The sequence below is a fragment of the Aspergillus campestris genome (genome assembly GCF_002847485.1).
Source record: "Aspergillus campestris IBT 28561 chromosome Unknown P168scaffold_3, whole genome shotgun sequence".
In the NCBI taxonomy this organism is placed as follows: domain Eukaryota; kingdom Fungi; phylum Ascomycota; class Eurotiomycetes; order Eurotiales; family Aspergillaceae; genus Aspergillus; species Aspergillus campestris.
Genome location: NW_020194338.1, coordinates 1,622,232 through 1,644,164, shown reverse-complemented (window position 1 = coordinate 1,644,164; position 21,933 = coordinate 1,622,232). Strand labels below are relative to the sequence as shown.

At 53.9% G+C, this 21,933-nt stretch overlaps 7 protein-coding genes across 7 annotated transcripts; 3 read left to right on the top strand and 4 right to left on the bottom strand.

Moving 5' to 3' along the window:
* Positions 1-1,835: 1,835 nt before the first annotated feature.
* On the top strand, positions 1,836-3,657 carry P168DRAFT_340032 (oxidoreductase, short-chain dehydrogenase/reductase family; the record flags this gene model as incomplete). The annotated part of the gene is made up of 3 exons (XM_024841784.1): positions 1,836-2,411; positions 2,467-2,546; positions 2,608-3,657. The coding sequence occupies exons 1-3, from the start codon at positions 1,988-1,990 to the stop codon at positions 3,655-3,657; spliced, it is 1,554 nt and encodes a 517-aa protein (XP_024695318.1). The 5' UTR covers positions 1,836-1,987.
* Positions 3,658-4,371: 714 nt separating this feature from the next.
* On the bottom strand, positions 4,372-5,526 carry P168DRAFT_280107 (uncharacterized protein; the record flags this gene model as incomplete). The annotated part of the gene is made up of 1 exon (XM_024835849.1): positions 4,372-5,526. The coding sequence occupies one exon, from the start codon at positions 5,524-5,526 to the stop codon at positions 4,372-4,374; it is 1,155 nt and encodes a 384-aa protein (XP_024695317.1).
* Positions 5,527-6,454: 928 nt separating this feature from the next.
* Positions 6,455-9,210, top strand: P168DRAFT_325554 (carbon-nitrogen hydrolase). The gene is made up of 6 exons (XM_024841018.1): positions 6,455-6,711; positions 6,764-7,569; positions 7,834-7,879; positions 7,945-8,033; positions 8,568-8,642; positions 8,733-9,210. The coding sequence occupies exons 1-6, from the start codon at positions 6,657-6,659 to the stop codon at positions 8,937-8,939; spliced, it is 1,278 nt and encodes a 425-aa protein (XP_024695316.1). The 5' UTR covers positions 6,455-6,656; the 3' UTR covers positions 8,940-9,210.
* Positions 9,211-9,357: 147 nt separating this feature from the next.
* Positions 9,358-10,128, bottom strand: P168DRAFT_117767 (uncharacterized protein). The gene has a single exon (XM_024832602.1). It carries the CDS (start codon positions 9,940-9,942, stop codon positions 9,490-9,492), a length of 453 nt encoding a protein of 150 aa, XP_024695315.1. The 5' UTR covers positions 9,943-10,128; the 3' UTR covers positions 9,358-9,489.
* Positions 10,129-10,214: 86 nt separating this feature from the next.
* Positions 10,215-14,839, bottom strand: P168DRAFT_316704 (RanBP1 domain protein; the record flags this gene model as incomplete). The annotated part of the gene is made up of 2 exons (XM_024840042.1): positions 10,215-14,310; positions 14,715-14,839. The coding sequence occupies 2 exons, from the start codon at positions 14,837-14,839 to the stop codon at positions 10,215-10,217; spliced, it is 4,221 nt and encodes a 1,406-aa protein (XP_024695314.1).
* Positions 14,840-15,995: 1,156 nt separating this feature from the next.
* Positions 15,996-16,531, bottom strand: P168DRAFT_316703 (SCP2 sterol-binding domain-containing protein; the record flags this gene model as incomplete). Its single annotated transcript, XM_024840041.1, has 3 exons — positions 15,996-16,159; positions 16,226-16,435; positions 16,516-16,531. 3 exons carry the CDS (start codon positions 16,529-16,531, stop codon positions 15,996-15,998), a joined length of 390 nt encoding a protein of 129 aa, XP_024695313.1.
* A 930-nt stretch (positions 16,532-17,461) lies between these two features.
* P168DRAFT_288632 (uncharacterized protein) lies at positions 17,462-21,796 on the top strand. The gene is made up of 4 exons (XM_024836835.1): positions 17,462-19,051; positions 19,115-19,882; positions 19,950-21,410; positions 21,472-21,796. The coding sequence occupies exons 1-4, from the start codon at positions 17,726-17,728 to the stop codon at positions 21,481-21,483; spliced, it is 3,567 nt and encodes a 1,188-aa protein (XP_024695312.1). The 5' UTR covers positions 17,462-17,725; the 3' UTR covers positions 21,484-21,796.
* Positions 21,797-21,933: the final 137 nt, after the last annotated feature.

Below are 21,933 nucleotides of genomic sequence, written 5' to 3'. Positions count from 1 at the left end.
GGAGTTGGTGGAGCTATGACCGGTCATATCTTTTTTTCTCTCTTCTTTTCATTCTTTCTTTCATTTATTTCAAGGTTCGGTTATATTCTCCACTTCAGCCTCTGGGGCTGCGCTCATTTACTGACTAGCTTGATTAGTCGGCGATTATGGGCGGGATTACTAGGGTGTGAGGCTGCCGGGATAAAATTATATTGAATGTTGTAGGTACAGGGGGGTTTGTCGGGGGCCGGATGGGGATGTTGCGCCGAGGGGAAGTCCGTCCGTCTGAAGGGACAGGGAAGGGTAGTCATATGCGACTGGCTGGTTGTGAGGGAACGAGCCTCTTGTCCTGGGTGTGAGGTCAGATTGGACGGTAGGCTTCTGAGTACTCTGCGGGAGTACTCTGTAGTCTTTCGGCGTTCACTTCGCGCCTGGAGAAGGGTCAAAGCGGATGGTTGATGGTGAATGGCATGTCTTCATGAAATATCTATCAGCTGAAACTGGGAGATTATGAGGGAGTCTTCCTGGATAGTATAGAAGTAGACGGGGGTATTGATGTCGCTTGGACTATCTATGTACCGGATAATGTGGGGTTTGATGACAGTACTTACCTGGCTTGTTGAATACTATGGAATGAGGTACCTACTACCTGGTATACTCTGTAGTCTGTACATATAGTAAGTACATGCACAACAAGCCAAGTACTCTGGTTCATATTTGAATCTTGATATTCGAAGTATATCTGGTTGAGCTGCCTGAGGCCGAGGTCACGGGCCGGCCCTTCTTGACCACGATCATCGTCAACGTCAACATCTCCACTAGTCCACCACCTTCCACACCTTCGAGAACAGAACACCGTCCGCCCTCCAATTCCCGTTGTACCACCGGACTTGCCGTCGAAGTCACATAACTGATCACCTGGTTCCAATGTTCTTGCAGTGAGGACTGTCCGTCCACTGTTCTTGTGAAACATTCCCCGTCTGAGCCGGGAGTACAACATGACCCCGATCTTTCGTCCAAGAGGCCGGCTACTTCGAGGCGAAGAACCTGAAACAGTAGGGTCTAAAGAGGAGATGCTTTGACTGGTTTACAGAGAGGCTCCAAACTGGGATAGGGCGACAACAATGGAGTCCAGTTAGCCGCATGGCCCCATCTGATGTATCTATGACTCCAATGAGACGGGAGACCCGGGAGATCGATATGTCGATTGGATGGTCATTCCTCCAATTACTGTGGTCAGATGGATAAGGTCACTGGTTCGCAAACCCTGGAACATGATGGCCTATCCCCCCATTCTGAGTTTCGACCCCTCTAAGCCAGGCACCTAGACTGTGGTCTAGGATCCTACTTCTGCTGTCTCATAGGTCCACGTTTTGTCGGCCCAACCAGCGCCCCCCGTGAAGTTGGGTTTGGATTACCCCATAACACGGTCTATTATTTCCTCCTGCGACAACGGGGCAGAGAACAGAGAACTACTGCCAATATTGCTGCAAATGGAGTGGTCTTGCCTACTCGTTTCGTTCATGACTCGTCATCGTCGCGGTCCGCCTGCGGGGCTCATCATTGGCTAGTTCGAACTTTCTGCACGTCAGTCTGCACCTTGACCTGGCAATGTGACATCCTTGCTGTTCTTTCTTTTTTTGGCATTTCTTTTTTCTCTCTGCTTTGACCTGTCTATTGTCTGATCTCCTGTTTGTCGTCATGGGTCTCCTTCTTTATCTTCGGCTCAAGCCCAGACCGGCCGGCGGGAAAGGCTGGCTTTTGGCTTGTCCTGGCTTTGGCTTAGCTCGCAGCTTCCATTGATATTGCCGTTATTGCTGCAGCTTCAAAGCCCAAGAGGTAATGCCATTCGGCGACACCCGACTTGGCCTGGAGGGCCTTCTTGTCTTTTGTTCTTGTTTTTCCTTTCTTTTCTTTTCCTCGGTTTGAGTAGGCTCGGTTCCTGGTATATCGATCTACATCCTTCTGGCGATCAACTACCAACAGTCTCCAAGATCTACCCCTCAAGATGATGCATCGACTAGCACAGTGTGAGACAACCCACCACATTTATGAAGACCTTCACATGAGTCCCGTCAGTCCTATCAGCCCGGGGTCGGGCTCCGCGTCCATAGATCTGGATCTGGATCCGCCTTCGCCATTGAACCCAGCCGGACAAGCTGGAAACCTTTCCCTTCATCACTATCGCAAGTATCTGTCCGACGGTTTGCAGTCCAACCCGTTTATCGACAACCATGATTCCAAAAGAGTGAAGCGCAAGAATGCCGCGGTGAATCTCAACCAGAACCCCATGATGATGTATTATCAGCCGCCCCGGCCGTCGATGTCCCTGCTCTCGGGGTCGTCGGCTGCCTCGAGCCCACCGCCGCTGTCCCCGTCGTACTCCCCTAGTGCAATCAGCGAACAGCCGGAAAGCCTGGATGGTTATGCTTGTAAGTGACTGTTCCGAGTTCTGGCGGGTGTATGTGTGCTAATGTATGAACGCAGCGTCTCCAAATCTGGTCGACTTCGATCTATATTCCAAGGAAAAACTCAACCCACTCCGACTTCATCCACATCGCATCTTGGTATGTCTTCCGCGTCTCCTTCACATGCTTGTGTGGAATATGATATTAACAACTAGATTAGACGACATTCCGCCACAGGCTGGAGAATTACCCAGAAGTAGAGCCAGAAGATACTGGATATCCGGCAGCATTCGACCAGGGAACCAACGCCCTCATCTCTCCCAGGCTCCCCATCCACACCAAGAACTACTCTGATTCGGTCCTGTTTACCCCCCAACAGAAAGTCCAACAAGTCCAACAGCAAGCCCCTACCTTGTTCTACCACGGCGCGTCTTTCGAAATTTTGAATCCCCAGGAATCGCTCAGGTTCGCGCGTATTGTGTCCTACATTGAAGACGTGGACAGCTACTCCCCGAAGGAGCTGACAGACTCGCCATCCAAAAACCCACTGGACGAGAACAGCATGTATGGAGCATACGAAGAAACCACGGCGGGCGAGACTTGGGAGAGAGAAGACGACGAAGAAAGCGACGACCAACACGTGCACTTGGCTCTCGTCGGCGACTCCCCCCACCACCCCATGCCCTCAATCTCGGAGCGCCTAGAAGAGGAGCACGAGACAGAAGATGGCTTGGATTACCCTATCCCATCAGCACCACAATTCGGCTCTACCCGTCCCCGCGCCGGGGCCGGAGGCCTCAGCAGCAACCACCCATACGAGAGCTACGACGACGACAGCGACAGCGGAAGTGACAGCGACGACGACGACATCGGCGAGCCCGGCTCCGCAATCAGCGAGACCTTCCCACCAGACATCTTCACCCGCGGGACTGACGACCTAGTCCCCGACTACCCCCACAACCTCAGCGACTACGACATCATCTCCTCCCGAGTCTTCAGCGACGGCGCAGCCGAAGACGACCCCTTCTGGATCGAGCACGCCGCGCGCTTCTACAACCCGGCTATCCCGCCGCCTGATCCGGCACAGATCCCCCGAACAGCAATCCAGCTCAAAGGCAAGCCGACCAACCCCGCGCGCCGGTGCAAGAACCGCGGCCGGAATTTGTCGGACAATGCCGTGAAGTCGTTCCAGCGGTTGTGGGGAGCGGCTAGCTCGCTACGCCGGAGGGGGGAGACTACGGGGGGGATCACTTGCTGTGGGGGTGTCTAATCATTCTTTCTTCTTCATCTCTCTCTCTCTTCTCTCCCTCTTTTTAGTTTTTTTTTTTTTTTTTTTTTTTTTTCTTCTTGATTTGGCCGGGATTTATTGCCAATTGGCTGAGCCTGTCGTTCATTTTCTCAATTGCTTGTTTCTACATTCGGCATATCCCTTTGCTTTTCTTTTCTTTCAGGTAACCTCGCCTCTGAGAGGCACCGCACCAGCATCACGGGGGTATTCTATTCTGTCCCTTTTTCGTTTGTTTCTTTTCTTTTCTTTCCTTCTTTTTTTTTTTTTTTTCTTCTCTTGACAATAGCGTTGATCATGCGTTGTACTATGGATTTGCGGTGTTCTCGGGATAGAAGGATGCGCATGTCCGGTTGGACGTTGGATGCTTGACTACATTACCAGGCAATATTGAATTTGCAACTAAATATGGAGAATTGGATATTCATAACTTGATAGTGATTGATAGCGAATTGATAGCGATTGTTAAAAGCAATAAATTGACGCCGGAGATGTCACGCCACTATATACTGGGTAATATATACCAAGGTAAGGTAGGTAAGTAACTATACTAATACAAACAATCCACGAAAATAATCCCAGGGGTATCTCAGTCAAGATAGGTATATACATCGAAGAGAAAAGCACTCACACACCACTCTCTCCACCATCCTTCCTCCTCCACCATCTACAAAACCAGAAAAAATACAGCAAGAGAATCTACTCAATCGGCATATTCTCCACCATCGACGCCAAAGCGGCACTAACAAGACTCTTCCTCCTCAACCCTTGCTCACTCTTCTTGCGCATCTCCGCCGCCGAAGCATGGTGGTAGTGTTTCTCGATGCGGCTTCCGCCGTGCGACTGCGCTGCGAGCGCCGAGATGGGGCTGCTTTTGCGCCTGTTGCGGGAGGAAGAGGAGTCGCAGGATTCGGACGCTGTTGAGGGCGGGGAGGGGCGGAAGCGGCTAGTGTGGCGGTGGAGGGTGGAGGCGCGGCGGCGGGGGGATTGTTGCGGGGGGAGGGAGCTGGGGTGGCAGTCGTCGTTGAGGTGGTTGGTGGTGTTTATGTTGGTGTTGGTGTTGTTGTTGGTGGTGGTGGTGGTGTCTGGGAAGGACCAGGTGGGGGGGAAGTAGGAGGAGGATGTGGGAGGCTCGGTGAGGACGGCGCGGCGCATGGCGTCGATTGTGGAGGGGTTGCATTGCATGCGGGAGATGTGTTGTCTTTGGGAGCGGATGGACCAGCTGTCGAGGGCGGGTTGGGGATCCGCGGGCTGGGGGTCGACTGGGGGGAGGAGAATGGAGTCTGCGGCTGGGGCGGAGGTCGGGCTGAGGAATGGGGAGGATGATGGGGAGGGAGGGCGTTGTGCGCCGGGGGGTGGGAACGAGTCGAAGAAGCCCTCGTCGAGGTCGTCGTCGGTGTTGTCGCCGTGTTCGGTGTCCGGGGGTGTGAGCACGTAGCCGGGGAAGGAGTCGGAGGTTGCGGATTGGGGCGGGGTGTCCATGGGGAGGTCGGCGGGGCGCGGGGAGGGCGAGGCCGACTGGGAGTGGAGGGAGTGTTCGTGGAGCTTTTGCGTCAGGGTGGTGATGGAGAGGCGCTTGTTGTGGAGGAAGTTCTCGTAGGCGGAGAGGGGGACAGAGGTGGGCGCCTGTTGCGGGGAGCGGTGGAATTGGAGGGAGCGGGCGCGCGATAGACTCCGCGGGAAGCGATGTGAGGCTGTTGCGGGGGGGTTGCAGGTGCGCGGGGAGGGACAGCGCGAGGACATGGGCGAGATGAGGGTGGTGTCGCAGTCGACCATAAGGCGGTCGTCGCTGTCAATGGCGAGACGAGGGGGCCTCGTCGAGGAGGGCGAGGAGAAGGAAAAGTCCTCGAACATTTTGTTCTTTGTTTCCCTTGTTTGACGTTGGTTAAGGTTGGTTGATATTGATTGATATTGATTAATATATCGAATATCGTCCACTCAGTCTGCCGCAAGGAACAATTCGAGGCAAGATTGGTGGTATAAGGATCGTAGAAAAAAGACGACTACTCAAATATAGGCGAAAACCAAACGGTGGCCACTGGGTAAGAGGAATTTTCCATTGAGATTTGAGAGACACAGGATGAAGGGAAGCGCAGTGGCGAAAAGAGGCGACTGGACAGTGGACGCGGTGGAGTCTCTTTAACGAGTGGACATGGATGGAATTGGTCGGTGGCGATGGTGGAAGTGGGTGCCGACCATGATGGAAAACGAGGGACAACAGAAGAATGAAATAGGATCACAAATTCCCCTATTTTCTCCTTATTGATCGTTTTCTTTTGTTTTAATTCTGTCAGATTCCGATGCATCCACTAGAGGGAGATCTCAGGGGTCGCGACCGACCGAGACCAGACGGTTTCAGGGGTTTGGGGGATCATACACGAGGATCATCTCCCAGATAGATTAAGGGGAGGATCCATAGGGACTGGATCAATCGAGGTCCAGCTGTCACTTGATTGAGGAAATCTCCGAATTCTTTCATTTGTCATTTAACAAAGAATTTAAATTAGGAATTATAGAATCATTGATATCAATGTTAAGTGGTTGAGTTCAAGGTGTCCAGGCATCCAGCATTGATTATCTAATATGGATTAAGTCGGCATAAGGCCAGCACAAGCATCAGGCAGTAAGGCAAAGACAGTAAGGTATTAAGGCAATAAGGCAATAAGCATAGGGCATAAGGCAGTAAGGTATCAGGCAGTAAGCTCAAGGCAGTAAGGCAATAAGACATCGAGGCAGAAGCACCACAACATCCTCATTCCATCTTAGAGACCTTTATTCTATTATCTGAAGTATTTTCATTCATTCATTCTTCTATCTCAGCAAGAATGGGTTCCTTACTAGATCTCACCTAGTGATTACCTATCGGTCCACTGTCTACCTACAATACCACCATGAGATAAGCTATCGGCAACATCTCCGATTCCCCGCATACTTCAACCTCCTCCTCCTCCCCTCTCCCTCTCCACTCCACCAATCCACCCATCATGGCCGCCTTGTTGAAACAACCACTGAAACTGGCCCTCGTCCAGCTGGCATCGGGTACTGTTCCCATTCTCTGACCCCTCCTAGATACATCCCTAACACGATCCAGGCGCCGACAAATCCGTCAATCTCGCCCACGCCCGCACCAAAGTCCTCGAGGCCGCCAAAGCCGGCGCCAAGCTCATCGTCCTGCCAGAATGCTTCAACTCACCCTACGGCACCCAGCACTTTCCCAAGTACGCTGAGACCCTCCTGCCGTCACCCCCGTCGCAAGAGCAATCGCCCTCCTACCACGCCCTGTCGGCCCTCGCCGCCGAAGCCAAAGCCTACCTCGTCGGCGGCAGCATCCCGGAACTGGAGCCCACCTCGAAGAAATACTACAACACCTCACTGGTGTTCTCGCCCTCAGGCGCCCTCATCGGCACCCACCGCAAGACCCACCTCTTTGACATCGACATCCCGGGCAAGATCACCTTCAAGGAGAGCGAGGTCCTCTCCCCGGGGAACCAGCTCACGCTCGTCGATCTGCCCGAGTACGGCCGCATCGGGCTCGCCATCTGCTACGATATCCGCTTCCCCGAGGCGGCCATGATCGCCGCGCGCAAGGGCGCCTTCATGCTCGTCTACCCAGCTGCCTTCAACATGACCACGGGGCCTATGCACTGGTCGCTGTTGGCGCGCGCCCGCGCCGTCGACAACGAGCTCTACGTCGCGCTGTGCAGTCCCGCCCGCGACATCAACGCTGGCTACCACGCTTGGGGTCATACCCTGATCAGCACGCCCATGGCAGAGATCGTCCAGGAGGCGGGTGACGCCGAGGAGATTGTCTACGCGGATCTCGATAACGATGCTATCGTCAACACCCGCAAGAGCATTCCCATCTACAGCCAGCGACGGTTCGACCTGTACCCGGATGTGAGTGGGGAGAATTGAGAAGGGGGCTGGATATATAGATAGATAATACTATTCTGTCAAACCTGCTGGGAACCGCTTCAATCATTTTACACCAGTAGTTGTTACGGTTGCATATGTAGAGGCTTGGCAATGTGTATGACTAAGCCAGTACAGACCCGGAAACCAGTCACGTGGTAGCTACCCAATCAGCGCGGGCGCACGATAAGCGAGCGCACTGAATTTCCACCCGAAAAAAAGAACATCTCGACTTTGCTCCTCCGACAGTCGACCATTGCTGCAGCCACCGACACCGACGCCGTCAACCCGTTCAGTGAGTTGATCTCAACACTTTCAGCCCGTCGTCTATTTGGCAGCCACTAATCGACGAATTAATAGAAATGTCCAACGTCCAGACCGGCAAGAAGACCCGCTCGGCCATCGCCGATGTGGTGTCGCGCGAGTACACCATCAACCTGCACAAGAGAGTACGTTGAAACATGATATGACACAAAGATGAACAGCAGATATCCCTACCTACCTTTTTATCTATCCCTACGATTCGACGGATCATGAGGACTTGGACGGAGAACAACACAGTCAATCCAATCCATCAGAGTTTTCAGCTGGAAACAGAGGAAAGACGACCTGGTGTGAGAAGATCTTGTGTGTGGGATTGGGGAAGAACGAGGCATTCAGGATGTGAACAATACAAAATCTGTGTGGAGGAACAATTTTGAATGCAGCGGGATCCAACCCTCTCTCCTTTTTCTCTTCTTTTCTTTTCTCTGCTCTTATCTTCCTTTCTCTTGAGAAACAAGTGAAACAACCGAAGAAGGAGGTGAGAAAGGGAAAGAAGAGAAATGGAAAAAAGAAGAAACTCAAAAATTAGTTTGATGAAGTCCACCTCATGGCCGCAAATCGCAATCATCCTTGCAGATTCTCTCTCTCCGATTGATTATCTCATTCAGATGGCATTTGGGCGGAAGACTAATTTCTCTTCTTTTTTCCCTTTGGTATAGACCCACGGTGTTAGCTTCAAGAAGCGTGCTCCCCGCGCCATCAAGGAGATCCGTGCTTTTGCCGAGCAGGCTATGGTATGCCCCCCCCCCCCTCTCTCTCTTTATACATGCATGCATATATGCGTGTATGTATGTACACCATATTAATCGTTTAAATAAATATAGGGCACCAAGGACGTCCGCCTCGACCCCCAGCTCAACAAGAAGGTCTGGGAGGCCGGCATCAAGGGCGTTCCCTTCCGTCTGCGCGTGCGCATCTCGCGCAAGCGTAACGACGAGGAGGACGCCAAGGAGCGCCTGTACTCGCTCGTCCAGGCCGTCAACGTCAAGAACCCCAAGGGTCTGCACACTGCCGTTGTGGATGATGAGTAAATCATCGTCACTTTTTTATCCTGAAATGAAAAAGATGATCTAGATAGATAGGGTTGACGAAATGAATGGTGCACCGGGTTGCAATCAAGCACACAAACAAATTACTGCCAGTGGATGTTGGTTTCGTACTGGACCTATCTACCTGCCTACTCTGTACTTTTCTTTTGTATGGTTGCTCTTTAGCTATCTATTCATCCTACCTATTCTGCCTAGCTAAGTCTGGTCTGGCTGCGAAGGACAACAAAATCAAGTTTAATACCCCTACTCACCTATCTACCTACCTATTCCTTTATAAGTCGTATTCGATATGTACGTACGTATAATGTAGTCCCAAAGAGAACTTCTCATTCAGTCCAGGCGAAGTCGACATACTCGATTTTTTTAGCGAACTTACTCGAACTCCAAAAGAAAAGAAAGAACCTAGGTACTCCATTAAAAAAGAGGCAAATAAATAAAATACACAAACTATCCTATCTTAAAAAAAAGAGTAGAAAAAAAATTTCTTGTAAAGTGAAAGATTCCATTGCGAACAAAAACCCATACCGCTATGCTAAAAGTGCGCCGCGCCTGTTTTTTCTGTAGTCGGGCCAGAATGAGATAAACAACAGAACAATCGGGAACTGGAAATTGGAAACGAAAATGGCAAAGTGAGAAAACAATGACAATGATATGGTAACATGGTGAATTTGATCGATCTCTTTGCGTGGTTTGGTATGCTTTGCATGCGTAGTGGTATGGTAGAAGGTGGGGGGGGATAGACGGGTCTATCCTGCAAGGCGAGAACAATGACAACAAAAACAGTAACAAAGATCAAACAAAATCGATGATCCCAACTGAAGCCCGTCCTTGTTCCCTCCCCGTTGTACCATTTACAGCCATCACTTTCTCTCCTCCCAATCCCCCCAACCAACCAACCACAATCCATACGACCGCGTCGAGCCCAGTTGGAAGATCCTGGGACCTCGCGTGTCTTGTAGGGTTCCATGGTCTCTGCGACGGTCATGAGGATTGAGTTGGTTAGTGATGAGATCGGAAGGAGGAAAGTTTAGGTTGGAGATAGTAGAGGGGTGGAAACAAGACGGGTTTCGGATGGGGGAGATGGGCGAGCAAGACGGGGTCTCAGATGGAGTGAAAGGGAGACAAGAACGGGTCTCAAGAGGCAGGGGATGGGAGCAAACCAAACCAAAGCAATAGAATAGGATAGGGTAAAATAAAAAAACATTTCAAGAACAAAAAACTTCAATCCCCCTGCCCTCCCATTCATGCAAGTCTGAATTAACACTTATTCTCCTCCAAAACGGAGCCCAACTTGGGAGCTTCCTCGGTCTTCACGCGGAGAGCCCACTGTTCGAGGGTACCGCTAGCCTGAGGCACGATGAAATACACGCTGTTGCCCTTAACGGAGTACTTGATCTCCTTCTTCAGCGAGGTGTTCAGGACGATGTTGCCGCTGGGATCGGCGCGAAGGAGGACACGGCAGCGGGATGTGGTGCGGTCTTTCAGGACACGAAGGAAGCCCACGCCTTGGCTTTCCCACCCGGTGCCGGGGGTGAGCTTCATGGCGCGCGCGCGCGTCGCCATCAGGGCGTCTTCGTTCTCTTCGCCGGCGCCTCCCTTGGAGAAGTCGACTTGCGGGAGAGACTCCGCTCCTTCGGTATCGCCGGACGAGTCGGCGCCTGTGTCTGATGCACCGGGGGTTGTGGACCGGCTTGCGGCGGCGGAGTTGATGCTGGAGGGGGCCAGGAAGGATGATGAGGGCGAGGGGTTGCCGAACGAGAAGCCAGATTGTGGCTGCGAGTTGCCGTTTCCTGGTGAAGGCTCGGCCGCGGGGGCTCCAAAGAGAGTAGAGAAGGGCTTCGACCCGTTACTCGCGGGCGTTTCTGACCCAGAGTCAGGCTTGGGCGTTGAGTCACTCGCGAACTTGATGGGCGAGTTCATCTTCCACGTGTTGTCACCAGCTGGCTTCGAAGGACTTTGGCCTGCAGCGAAGATAGACGGGGTGGAGCCGCCAGAGCTAGGAGCAGAAGACCCGAAAAGTCCCCCAGCGGGTGCCGGGGCACCAAAAAGACTGGGAGTAGCAGGCTTGGGCGCAGAAGCGTCACTCTGCTCAGACGCCGGCTTGCTGACCGGGGCAAATGGGTTGGGGGTGGATGATGCAGGCGTGCCGGTGGAGGATGGAGGCTTCGGGGCGGCAAACAAGTTCGCAAACGGATTCTTCTTTTCCTCTTCGCCCTGGCTCTTGGGGGTGCCGCTCTCTTGGACACGGCCCATCAAGCTGCGGTTGCCTGGTTGCTCGCTTTTCTGCGCGGCAGCCGGTTTCGACTTTTTGAGCGCCTTGGAAAGATCACCGTCGTCACTGCTGTCGTTGGCAGAGAACTCGGCACCACTGCCTGATACCCCCTTGGAGCCGGCTTCGCTGACATCCCGACTGCTTCGCTCGCTAGCCGAGACAAAGAGGGAATCCTTCGAGGTGGTGCCATTCTCGTCGCCATCGATGGAGGCTTCCTCCGTGACATCCCCATCGTTATCGGGCTCTTCGATCTCCGATGGAGTGGCAGAGAGATGACCAAAGATATTGCTGGCTTTGGCCGGGGCGGCGGCGGTCTTGGTCTCGAATACCGAAGGGCCAGAGGACGTCTCTTCCGCGGGCTTTGTGGCGACGTCAGTGTTGTCGTCTTCAAAGACGAAACCCTTCCCGGGGACGAATTTGGGACGCTTCGCGGCGCGAGCCTCGGCTTCCTCACGCTTCTTGCGTTGCTGCTCGGCATCCTTGCGCTCCCACTCGGCTTCGTCATCCTCGTCGGAATCGAAATCTTCGTCCTTCCGTTTCTGTTTCTCCTTCTCCGCGTTCTTGTCAGCCTGTGACTTGAACTGGGCGAAGAAGTCAACTCCACCAGAGCCAAACTTGGGGATCGCAGGGGCAGATCCAGGGGCACCCGCTGCACTCTCGCCGTTCGACGGCTTCAGAGTAAACGGATTAGGTGCTGGCGCTGGGGAGCTACTCGCCGCGGGAGTACCAAATGTGGGCTTTGAGACAGACGCGGACGCGGAAAACAGCGAGTTGCCCGTTGCGGGTTGGCTGGCGGCCGCGGGAGTAGGGAACAGTGGCTTGGAGGGCGACGCTGCAGGCGTCGTGGAGAAGCTGAACTTGGGAGTCTGCGGAGTCGACGGTTGCGTAGATGGGGAAGGTTCCGGCTGGGCAGGCTCGCTCGGAGAATCAGACGACTTTGATTTGGAAAAGGACTGCGCAAAGATGTTTGCCGTGCTGGACTCGCCATTGACTTTCTTTGGTGGCGATCCTTGAGTGTCCTCGGAATCGTCCGATGATTTCCTCTTTCCCCCGGCCGGCGTAGGCGGGGTTGTTTCAGAAGGTTTGGCCGGGGTGGTCGTGTCCGCGGAAGCAGGGGTGGCTGCGGGTGAGTTTTCTTTGCTCGAGGCGGCAGCTGGTTGAAACCCACCAAAAGAGGCCTTGATCTTCTTCAAATCCTGACCATCGACCGGCTCGCTTTCATCATCTCGGGTCTTGCGCTTGGTGGTCACAGATCCGGTCGGCGCGCCGAACGTCTCACGCACACGCACGTAGAACTCCACGACATTGAGGAAGTCGTGTTCGGCGGGGTTCAACTTGGCGACCTCAAGTTGGAAGCATTTGTTCAACAAGCGGACACGATGCAGTAGTTCAACTTCTTCTGCCGTCTGAGGTGTCAGTGCATCGGGGAGTCGAGACGGTCCCAGCTTCTCTTTCAAGGCTGCAGCACCCTTCTCGCTTGAATCCGTGGAGAGCGGGACAAAGACCTTGGTCCCATTGGTCTGCGAGGTGGAAGCAGGTTGGGCGGGCGCTTGGGTCTTGGGTTCCGACGGAGTAGCAGCAGTCGGTGCCTGAGATTGGCCAAACGGACTAGACGGCTGACCGAAAGGAGTCGCAGGCTTCAGCGGGGACGCACTGGGCGCCGGTGCGGAGAACAACGGAGCTGGGGTGGTGGCTGGCTTTTCCCCGTCGCTGGGCTTAGGGGCGAACAGGTTGCCGAATGGATTGCCCGAAGACGGAGGTTGCTGCTCCGTCGCGGGTTGGCTGGGCGTGGCGGGCTTGGGCGCGAACAGGTTACCGAAGGGTTTGGCTTCTGCGGGTTTCGACTGGTCCTGCTCGGCCGAGACGGCGGGCTTGGGAGCAAACAGGCTTCCTGACGAAGGGGGCTGGAACAATCCGCTGGCCGGCGCCGCGGGAGTCGCTGCCGTCTCGCTCTTGGAGAACAAGGACGGGCTGGTGGTGGAGGGGCCACTGGTGGACGGCGCAAACTGGAACAGGTTCTTGGCCGGCGGCTCGCTGGGCTTGTCCTCTTTCTTTTGCTCGGGAGCCTTTGGTGCCCCTGCGAAGAGATTCGTGGATTGAAAGGGGGTCGCAGCGGGACTGGCCGGCGCAGGGCTACCGAATTGAAATGGGGTTGCGCCAGTGGTAGCCGGAGCGGGGGTGGAAGACGTGCCCACGGCCGTGGTGCCTGGTGTGGTCGCTCCGAAGAGGGAGGGGGTAGGAGTCCCAGCCGGTTTGGTCTCCACGGGCTTGGACGGGGTCTGGGCGGGTTTAGCCGGCGAGCCACCAAAGACAGAGCCCGAACCGGCCAGGTCGGTGGAGGCACCAAACCCGGTCGAAGCGCCTCCGCTGAAGATGGATGGTTTCGCTGCGAGGCCATTGGTCTTGGCGTCGGGGGAGGTCTGCATCGAGTCGTTGCCGAATACGGCGGAGTTCCCAAATGGCGGCGATTTGGCCAAGGGTTGCTGACCAAAGGGAGGGGCGCTGGTGGACGTGGTGCTTTGACCGAAAATGCTACCCGTGGAAGCGGGAGCCGAGGATGCGGGCTTGCTCGCGGCCGGGCCATTCGCACCAAAGTTGAACAATCCAGCGGAGGCATTATTCTGCTGCGGGCCCGAGCCAAAGATCCCACCGGCAGGCGGGGCTTGCTGAGAGGGTGGTTGCACATTGCTTGACGGGGTGCTAAAAGTATTGCCTGTGAAAGAGAACCCACCACCGGTGGGCGGTTGGCTAGGACCGGTCGAGTTGGCGGTATTCATTGTAGCAAACGGGTTTCCCCCCGTGGGTGGACCGCCCGTGGTGGAGAAATTGAAGGATGAGGAACCTGAGCCAGCTCCGAAGGAGAATGGAGAGGATCCGTTTTGAGTCGGCGGAGGTGGATTCGATCCGGCTCCGGGAAAGCTCTGAGACTGACCGAAGGAGAAACCGTTCGACATGGCTTGAGTACCCGCCCCAGGGGAGGAAACGGGGTTGGAGTCTGAAGAGTTGAAGGGACTACCGAAGGAGGGGGCGGGAGCGTTTGTGGGAGCAGTGGTTGTTCTTCGTTTCCTTGGGTCTTTGATTCTTCGGGTGTGTTAGTGATGGACGTTGGAGAACAAGAGGTGAGTGTAAGATGGAGAGGATGAGTGTAGGATGAAGACTGAAAGAGGTGGAGCTTGGGAGAGCTGGGAGATGGAGAGCTGGAGAGCTGGGAGATGGAGAGCTGGGAGAGATGGAGAGATGGAGAGATGGAGAGAGGGAGAGATGGGAAGATGGGAGAGGGAGGAAGAGGGGGTATTTATAGGCAGTCCAGGACGACGGCGACGACAACGAGAAAAACTCTGTCGCAGTGACTGAAGGATAACAACAGAACTCCGGTGGCAGAAGAGTTACCCAAAAGGGCAGAGGAAGATGAAGAACGGGGATCACGGGGGATGTAACTGAGGTGTATCACTGGAAATGGAATCACTGGGGATAGATTCACTCACTTTCTGTTTGCCAGCTGAGCAGCGGTAGCCCGCTGCGGCTTCTCATCCGGAGTACCCGACATATTGAATTCAAACAGGTTGGACTCCTTCGAACCCTGCGGGCCCTGAGCACCTCTCTTGGACATACTCCACGGAGATGGGCACACCAACGAGTCTGTCACCCTAGCAGGCACGAGTGTCGGCTAGAGTTCCCCCCTTCGAGGACCTCGATCTGGACGCGCTCAAACAGCGGTCTCTCATCCAAAGCACCAGCGCTACAACCGTTGAGGATCCCCTGCAGGTCGAGTATGCGCTCGTGGGTCCTTTACTTGATGGTATATACCCGTTGTTGTGCCAACGGCCGGCGATTTCGTTCGGGGGCGGGAGGGGAGATGTGTGCGCGGGTCGGCCACAACGCGACGACGCGATCTTCTTGGATGGCTAGATAGGACTGAGATGCTATCCAGCGTTCAGGTAATGCGACCGGCTGTGACTTGGAATCACAGGAGGGATGGACTGGACAGCAGACGCGCTGGATGAGGGAGTGGTGATAGGTCGCAAGGAGCGCGCAGTGACCAGACGACGAAGAGTGACAGGCGACTCAAGAAGGCGGAGCCAAAGGGATGAGCGCGATCGAGTGATAAGCGAGAACCAGCACTGGGGGTTTGTGGGGTGCAGAGTGTTCAGTGGAGGAAGTGGTGATTAGATGGGAATCACTCCAAAAATAAAAGGTTAAAAAAAAAAGAAGCTTGGTTAAGCTGGTTCAGCCGCGACCGAATGGTGAAAAAAGGGAAAAAAATACCGTCACGTGATGCTATGCAAGGACACTGGTCTTGGCACTGGCATTCTAAGGAGAACAGCCAGAGATGCAAAGTATTATACAGAGTAGCAGAAGTGACAGATATATAAAGGTCTGTTCATGAAGACAGATTGATAAAAGACATGATAATCTCGTTGTCTTTGGTATGGTTTGATGGTGGCTTGGACGAGGTATCGTGCATACGCCGTCTGTACGTGTCATGCGGCGAGGCTGCCGGTGGTAGTGGGGCATAAGTGACCATACGGGTAAGGGGATTACGCTTGTTTCTATGGCAAGCATTACACAACCCATTTAGTGTATCAACATCAGTCTGGATGAGTCTGAATGACGTCGGATCAGACATGGATAGAATATATCCACTACTGGGGTACTATGCTACAGAGCTGTAGATCAGATAGCTCCTAATTGTACATTGACCTTCTGCGTGGATTTACAAATTGACCCATCAAGAGAAAGATTGAAATACATTAAATACAGGGTATCTAGAGCTTGGCCTTGCCCTGGGCCTTCTTGAGGACGGGCTCCATCTTGGTCGCCTTCATGATGTTACCCTTGATCTTGAGCTTGCCGCCCATGAACAGACGCTGGGCGTTGGCCTTGCCGGCGACGAGAGAAGCGAAGTCGGCATCGGAAAGGGAGAGGGTGACTACACAACGTTAGCATTCGGTAATCCTCTTGATTTTGTTCTTTTTCTTGAATAAGGTATACACACCATCAGCCTTCTTGCCAGCCGGGGCAGCACCCTTGCCAACCTCACCGACCTCCTTCAGGTCGAGGTACCAGCTGTCCTCCTTGCCGCTGGCGTTCTTGATGTTGAAGCTGACGATGGCCTTGGCCTTTTCGACGGCATCCTTGCGCTCGGCGTCGTCGGCCTTGAGGGTAGCGTTGATCACGTCGAACGCGGCGGACGAGGGGAAGGCATCTAGGTCAGGATTGTTAGGGGACCGAAGTGGACCAGGGACGGGGACGGGGACAAGGGGAGGGGGAGGGGAGGGAGCATACCGTTCTTGAGAGACATGGTGAAGAAGTGTATATGGGTTGTGGATGTATTGAATGATCAAAACCTGGAGAAGAGAAAGGGGGAGAGAAAAGGATGAACTGGGGAGGAAGAGTTTATATTTCAATCGAAGCTTTTTCCCGGGGAAATCGGGGCATGTGAAGTTTGGAGGCGGTCGGACTGGTTGGACCGAGGCTGCGGATCCTCGGGGATTTCTTGTCTTGTCTGTCTGTGTCCACACTCGCAACGACTGCCTTGTCAGTATTAAGTATGATTTCATTCAGATGTCTGGGTATGATGATATCCACTCCAACTTAGATCAGAAAGTGCCAGAATCTGCCACATGCATAACATGACTCCACTTCAGGTACCTCGTAACCCGGCTATTGACTGACGATTGAAGGATGTCCCAACAGATTATCATGTTGAATATGATCTAGATCTGCTTGTACATGTAGGTGACGGGGGATTATAGTAGTAGAATACCATTGAATAATTAATTAGTGAATGATATAAGAAGATGAAAAATAAAAATAAAGAGGTAACCATATTATATTAAGTGGTCATAGTATCCATAGATATAGATATATATATCTACGTATATGGAAACCAATATAAATCAACAATCCACCAGACCCATACATATAGATAATACTACAATCAAGTACTTTAGAATATATAGAATAAACCGGTACAACAACTGGTTGAACCAAAGCCCAAGCAAAAATTGTGGATTGTCCCTGTTATTCTTGGTTCTGACAGGAATGCCTGTTTGCCTCAGGTTCCTGACCTTGGAGGGGATAAAAAATCGAATAAAAATCAAATAAAATCAGAATTGCCACCATAATAATAGATCTGGTCAATCCACTCTCCAGATATCCTTTGACTCTCCTACTACGGAGTAATTTCTCCTTCTTTCATGTTCTATTCTTTGATTGACTGCAGACAATCAATTTCCCGCCAAGAAACGATCTTCCGATCTCACGGATTTCAGCCGCCTCGACGTGTATCTTCATCATCCCCCGATAGCGCTTGAACACCTTCCATTTCGCCCCTCGTGAGGCCACACCTTCTGTCTTCTGTCTACCTGCTCGGCTACTTACCGACTATCGACTATACCATTCGCTGTATCATTCCCGCCGAAATCGATCGCTACGCTCTGCAACGGCCGTCGGGCCTGAGGCGATAAGCTGGACCCGACTCTAGCGCGAACAGATGGCGTCTCCCACCTCCCCGTCCATTGACGATATTCTGGACGACATCGAACTCAACCATGTCATCCTGCAGAGCTTAGACGAGGAGCGCCCCGATGCCGTCGAGGATCGACAAGATATCGTGAATACCATTCGGAACCTCGAGGCTCGTCTGGCGGAGCTCCGCGGCGAACCCCAACCTTCAGAAAGCCGCCCCCCGTCCCCGCCGTTTCATCAGCCCTCCGGGGAATCGGAGTTGTCGCGATCGCAACTGGATGGAAGCGCTGATAATGGTCATCGAATGGTTGTTAGTCCCCCGCACGGCCGTTTCGCCATGTCACCGCCGCCGCGGCCAGGGCCACCGGGCCAGGGAACCACGACCGTGTTACACTCGTTGGGCTCGTCGTCCGCCCACAAGCGCCCCCATACCCCCGAGACCGATGCGTCCGACGACACCGATGACCTCGAACGACCGCCTCCCAAGCGAACTTTACTGAGCAGACCCTCCCCGCGACCGGACTCCCGCGATCTGCCGGACCCGAGCTTCGAGAGAGAGGCGTCCGCAGAATCCCAGGCCGATGATTCTCTCATGCAGCTGCTGAACCTGAGCGGCAGCGATCTACAGGCACTGGAAGAGGCGCAGAAAGAACTGGAACGGGACATTCAGAGGCGCAAGGAGCAAGAACGGCAGGACGAAGAACTCGCCCGCAAGTTTGAGCAAGGTTATTGGGAGCCGCCATCGTCAAGCCAGAGTACTCCCTCCCACTATTCCGACTCGCCGCTACCCAGTCGGCCCCAACAGACCAACCCCGTCAGTACGATGGATCGACATCCGTATCCCTATCGTCCCTACCCGAACCCGACCCTACCGAACCCGCCACCTCGGCACGTGGAGCCGTCCGCCTTGCACTCGATGGGCCCGTCGAGCTCTCAGCGTCCGGCGCCTATCTACCTGGCCGACAGTGACGATAGTGATATTGCGGAGATCACGGCGGGTGATTTCCGGAGGCATGCGCCTTCGCAGATGCCTCGGATGACCGACCGCCCGACCCTGCCGCCTCTCCCGGGCCAGCCCTCCCATGCGCCGTATCATAATACCTGGATGAATAGCTTTCGGAACTTTTCCAGTCTTCCCAGTCTTCCCAATCCCTACGCGTCGCTGGGGGGTCCATCCAGGCCGGGGCCGGGGTCGGGGCCGGGACCGGGGGATATGAGAGGCTCGACTCCCATGTTTGGTCCCCACGTCTTGCACAGTACCATGGCGAGGCTCAACCAAGGGAAGCAGATGCTCGAGGATGCTGGCAGGTCCGCCATGGCCGATTTAAACAAATTGTTCCCGAATTCCAAAGTAGCCCCGTATGACTTGTCCAGTGAATACGAGGTGCCAAGCTATTTCTGGGAAAAGTTCGAGGATGGCGTCGATCCCAAAAAAGTCAACGAGGAGATCAAGCAATTGCTGGAAACCATCCGACCGGATTCGGATATCGACTTGAAGAACCGCGAAGGCACCCCCGAGGCGCTCAAGCTGAACCTGCTGGAGCACCAGAAGCTGGGCCTGGCGTGGATGAAGACCATGGAGGAGAACGAGCAGAAGGGCGGAGTCCTAGCCGACGACATGGGTCTCGGGAAGACGATCCAGGCCATCGCCCTCATGGTGTCTCGGCCGTCGACCGACCTAGACCGAAAACCGACTCTCATCGTTGCGCCCGTCGCGCTGCTCCAGCAGTGGAAGCGTGAGATTGAAAGAACCCTCCGGCCGGGGAAGCACCAGCTGAAATCCTACGTCCTGCACGGAGAGCGGCGCACCATGGCGTTCCGGGACCTGAAGCACTACGACGTGATCCTGACCACCTTCGGGACCTTGTCTTCGGAGTTGAGGCGTCGGGAGAAATACGATGAGCTGCACGCGTCGGGGACTACTGGAGAAGCCCAGGCCAAAGACATGTTGAAGTCGATGCCGTGCCTTGGTCCGAGCAGTAAGTGGCATCGTATCATCATCGATGAGGCGCAGTGCATCAAGAATCGACACACCAAGGCTGCCCTTGCTTGCTGCAGGGTGAATTCTACTTACCGCTGGTGCATGACTGGGACTCCGATGATGAATAATGTCGAGGAACTGCACTCTTTGTTGAAATTCTTACGCATTCGCCCGTATAACAGTTTAGAGAGATTTACTAAGGTGAGTTCACAGATGCCCCGTCTTTTTTTTTTTTTTTTTGTTGAATACAGAGCTAACCGGTTGTTAGGACTTCACCCGCCCCTTGAAGAGCGGCAGCAACGATGCGCGTGACAAGGCAATGAGACAGCTACAAGTATTGCTCAAGGCAGTGCTCCTGCGGCGGACAAAGGAGTCTAAGATCGATGGCAAGCCTATCCTGCAACTGCCGCCGCGGGTATCCGAAAAGATCCACGCCGTATTCAGCGAAGACGAACTAGAACTGTACCGGTCTCTCGAGACCAAAACCCAGCTGCAGTTCAACAAATACCTCGCCGCCGGCACCGTGGGCCGGAACTACTCCAACATCCTCGTTTTGCTCCTACGCCTCCGCCAGGCCTGCTGCCATCCGCACCTGATCAGCGACTTCAGCGTCCAGGTCAATGCGAACACCGACGAGGTGGACCTCATCGCGAACGCTAAAGCATTCGGCAGCGACGTGGTCATTCGATTGAAGGATAACGACGACCTGGAGTGTCCGTGCTGTATGGACGCGGTGGACAACCCGCTCATCTTCTTCCCCTGCGGCCACAGCACCTGTGCCGAATGCTTCTCCCGCCTCTGCGACCCGGCGCGGGCAGTGAGTCAGGGGCACGACGGTTCGGTGGAAGCCAGGTGTCCCAACTGCCGCAGGAGTATCGACCCCAAGAAGAACACCGACCACGTCTCATTCCGCAAGGTCCACTACAACGAGGGACCCGACGAAGCAGAACAGCCGGAACCCGCCCAAGCAGCAGACGACGACCCCAGCGACGACGACAGCGACGACAATGATGACGACGGCAGCCTATCCCGCTTCATCGTCGACGACGACGGCAAAGCAGGCAGCAGCACCAGCACAACCCAAAGCAAGCGCAAAGGCAAAGCGCCCACAAAAACGCAAAAGAAAACCATCGCCGAGCTCAAAAAAGAAGCCTCCAAGAACCAAAAATCCAAACGCAAGTACCTCCGCCGCCTCGAAAAGACCTGGGTCCCCAGCGCCAAGATCGACAAGACTCTCGAAATCCTCGAGTCTATCCACGCGGGCGAAGCCGGGGAAAAAACCATCATCTTCAGCCAGTTCACCTCCCTGCTGGACTTCCTCGAAGTGCCCATCATGCGGCGCGGGTGGGGCTACAAGCGCTATGACGGCAGCATGAAGCCGGCAGACCGGAACACCGCCGTGCTCGAGTTCACGGATAACCCCGACTGCCGCGTGATGCTGGTATCCCTGAAAGCCGGCAACGCAGGTTTGAACCTCATCGCCGCGTCTCAGGTCATCATCTTCGACCCGTTCTGGAACCCTTACATCGAGGAACAGGCTATCGACCGCGCGCACCGCATCGGCCAGCAGCGGAAGGTCCAGATCCACCGCATCCTGGTGGAAAATACCGTCGAAGACCGCATTCTGGAGCTGCAGGATAAGAAGCGTGAGCTGATTGAGGGTGCGCTAGATGAGAACGCTTCGAAGAATGTTTCGAGGTTGGGGACGCGTGAGCTTGCTTATTTATTTGTATGCGCACCTACCCCCCCTTTTACCTCGTTTTGGATATCAGCTAACTTTGATCTTGTAGGGCGTTCACTAATGACTCTATCCTTCGCCTGCTTTTACCTTCTTACTTTGTTTTTTTTGCAACGGCGTTCGCTACCAACCCCGGAAATGGTCTTTGCTGCAACCTTTTCAAGATACCCCATCCATGCCTCTCTTATTCCCTAGTTACCATACCCCGTTTATACCAATGGTGTCCCCGTCTGTTTGTTTGTTCCTCGTCTCTCTAGTCTATTCTATCGTTTAACCTGTTCAGGTTCAGATTTCAGATTTTACTTTTTCACAAAGCGAATTAGAAATACAAGTGGGGGTAGATTGTTATGAAATTGAACGGACAGATCCTACTTATCTTCCTTTTTCTTTTCTTTCTGTTTATCTATCTATCAACTCTCATAAATCACACGTGTTATAAAAATAGTGACACGCCCCAAGTAGAATCGAGATCCTTTGATCAAGGAAATTACCCATTTGATCCTCTTAGCCCCGT

What these genes read in the sequence shown, in the direction of transcription:
- P168DRAFT_325554 (XM_024841018.1), top strand. Translation starts at nt 6,657, where the DNA reads ATGGCCGCCTTGTTGAAACAACCACTGAAACTGGCCCTCGTCCAGCTG. An exon ending in CCTCGTCCAGCTGGCATCGG is followed by an intron (nt 6,712 to 6,763) that starts GTACTGTTCCCA and finishes AACACGATCCAG; the next exon opens with GCGCCGACAAATCCGTCAAT. An exon ending in GGTTCGACCTGTACCCGGAT is followed by an intron (nt 7,570 to 7,833) that starts GTGAGTGGGGAG and finishes CTCCTCCGACAG; the next exon opens with TCGACCATTGCTGCAGCCAC.
- P168DRAFT_117767 (XM_024832602.1), bottom strand. Translation starts at nt 9,942, where the DNA reads ATGACCGTCGCAGAGACCATGGAACCCTACAAGACACGCGAGGTCCCA.
- P168DRAFT_288632 (XM_024836835.1), top strand. Translation starts at nt 17,726, where the DNA reads ATGGCGTCTCCCACCTCCCCGTCCATTGACGATATTCTGGACGACATC. An exon ending in AATTGTTCCCGAATTCCAAA is followed by an intron (nt 19,052 to 19,114) that starts GTAGCCCCGTAT and finishes GAAAAGTTCGAG; the next exon opens with GATGGCGTCGATCCCAAAAA. An exon ending in GTTTAGAGAGATTTACTAAG is followed by an intron (nt 19,883 to 19,949) that starts GTGAGTTCACAG and finishes ACCGGTTGTTAG; the next exon opens with GACTTCACCCGCCCCTTGAA.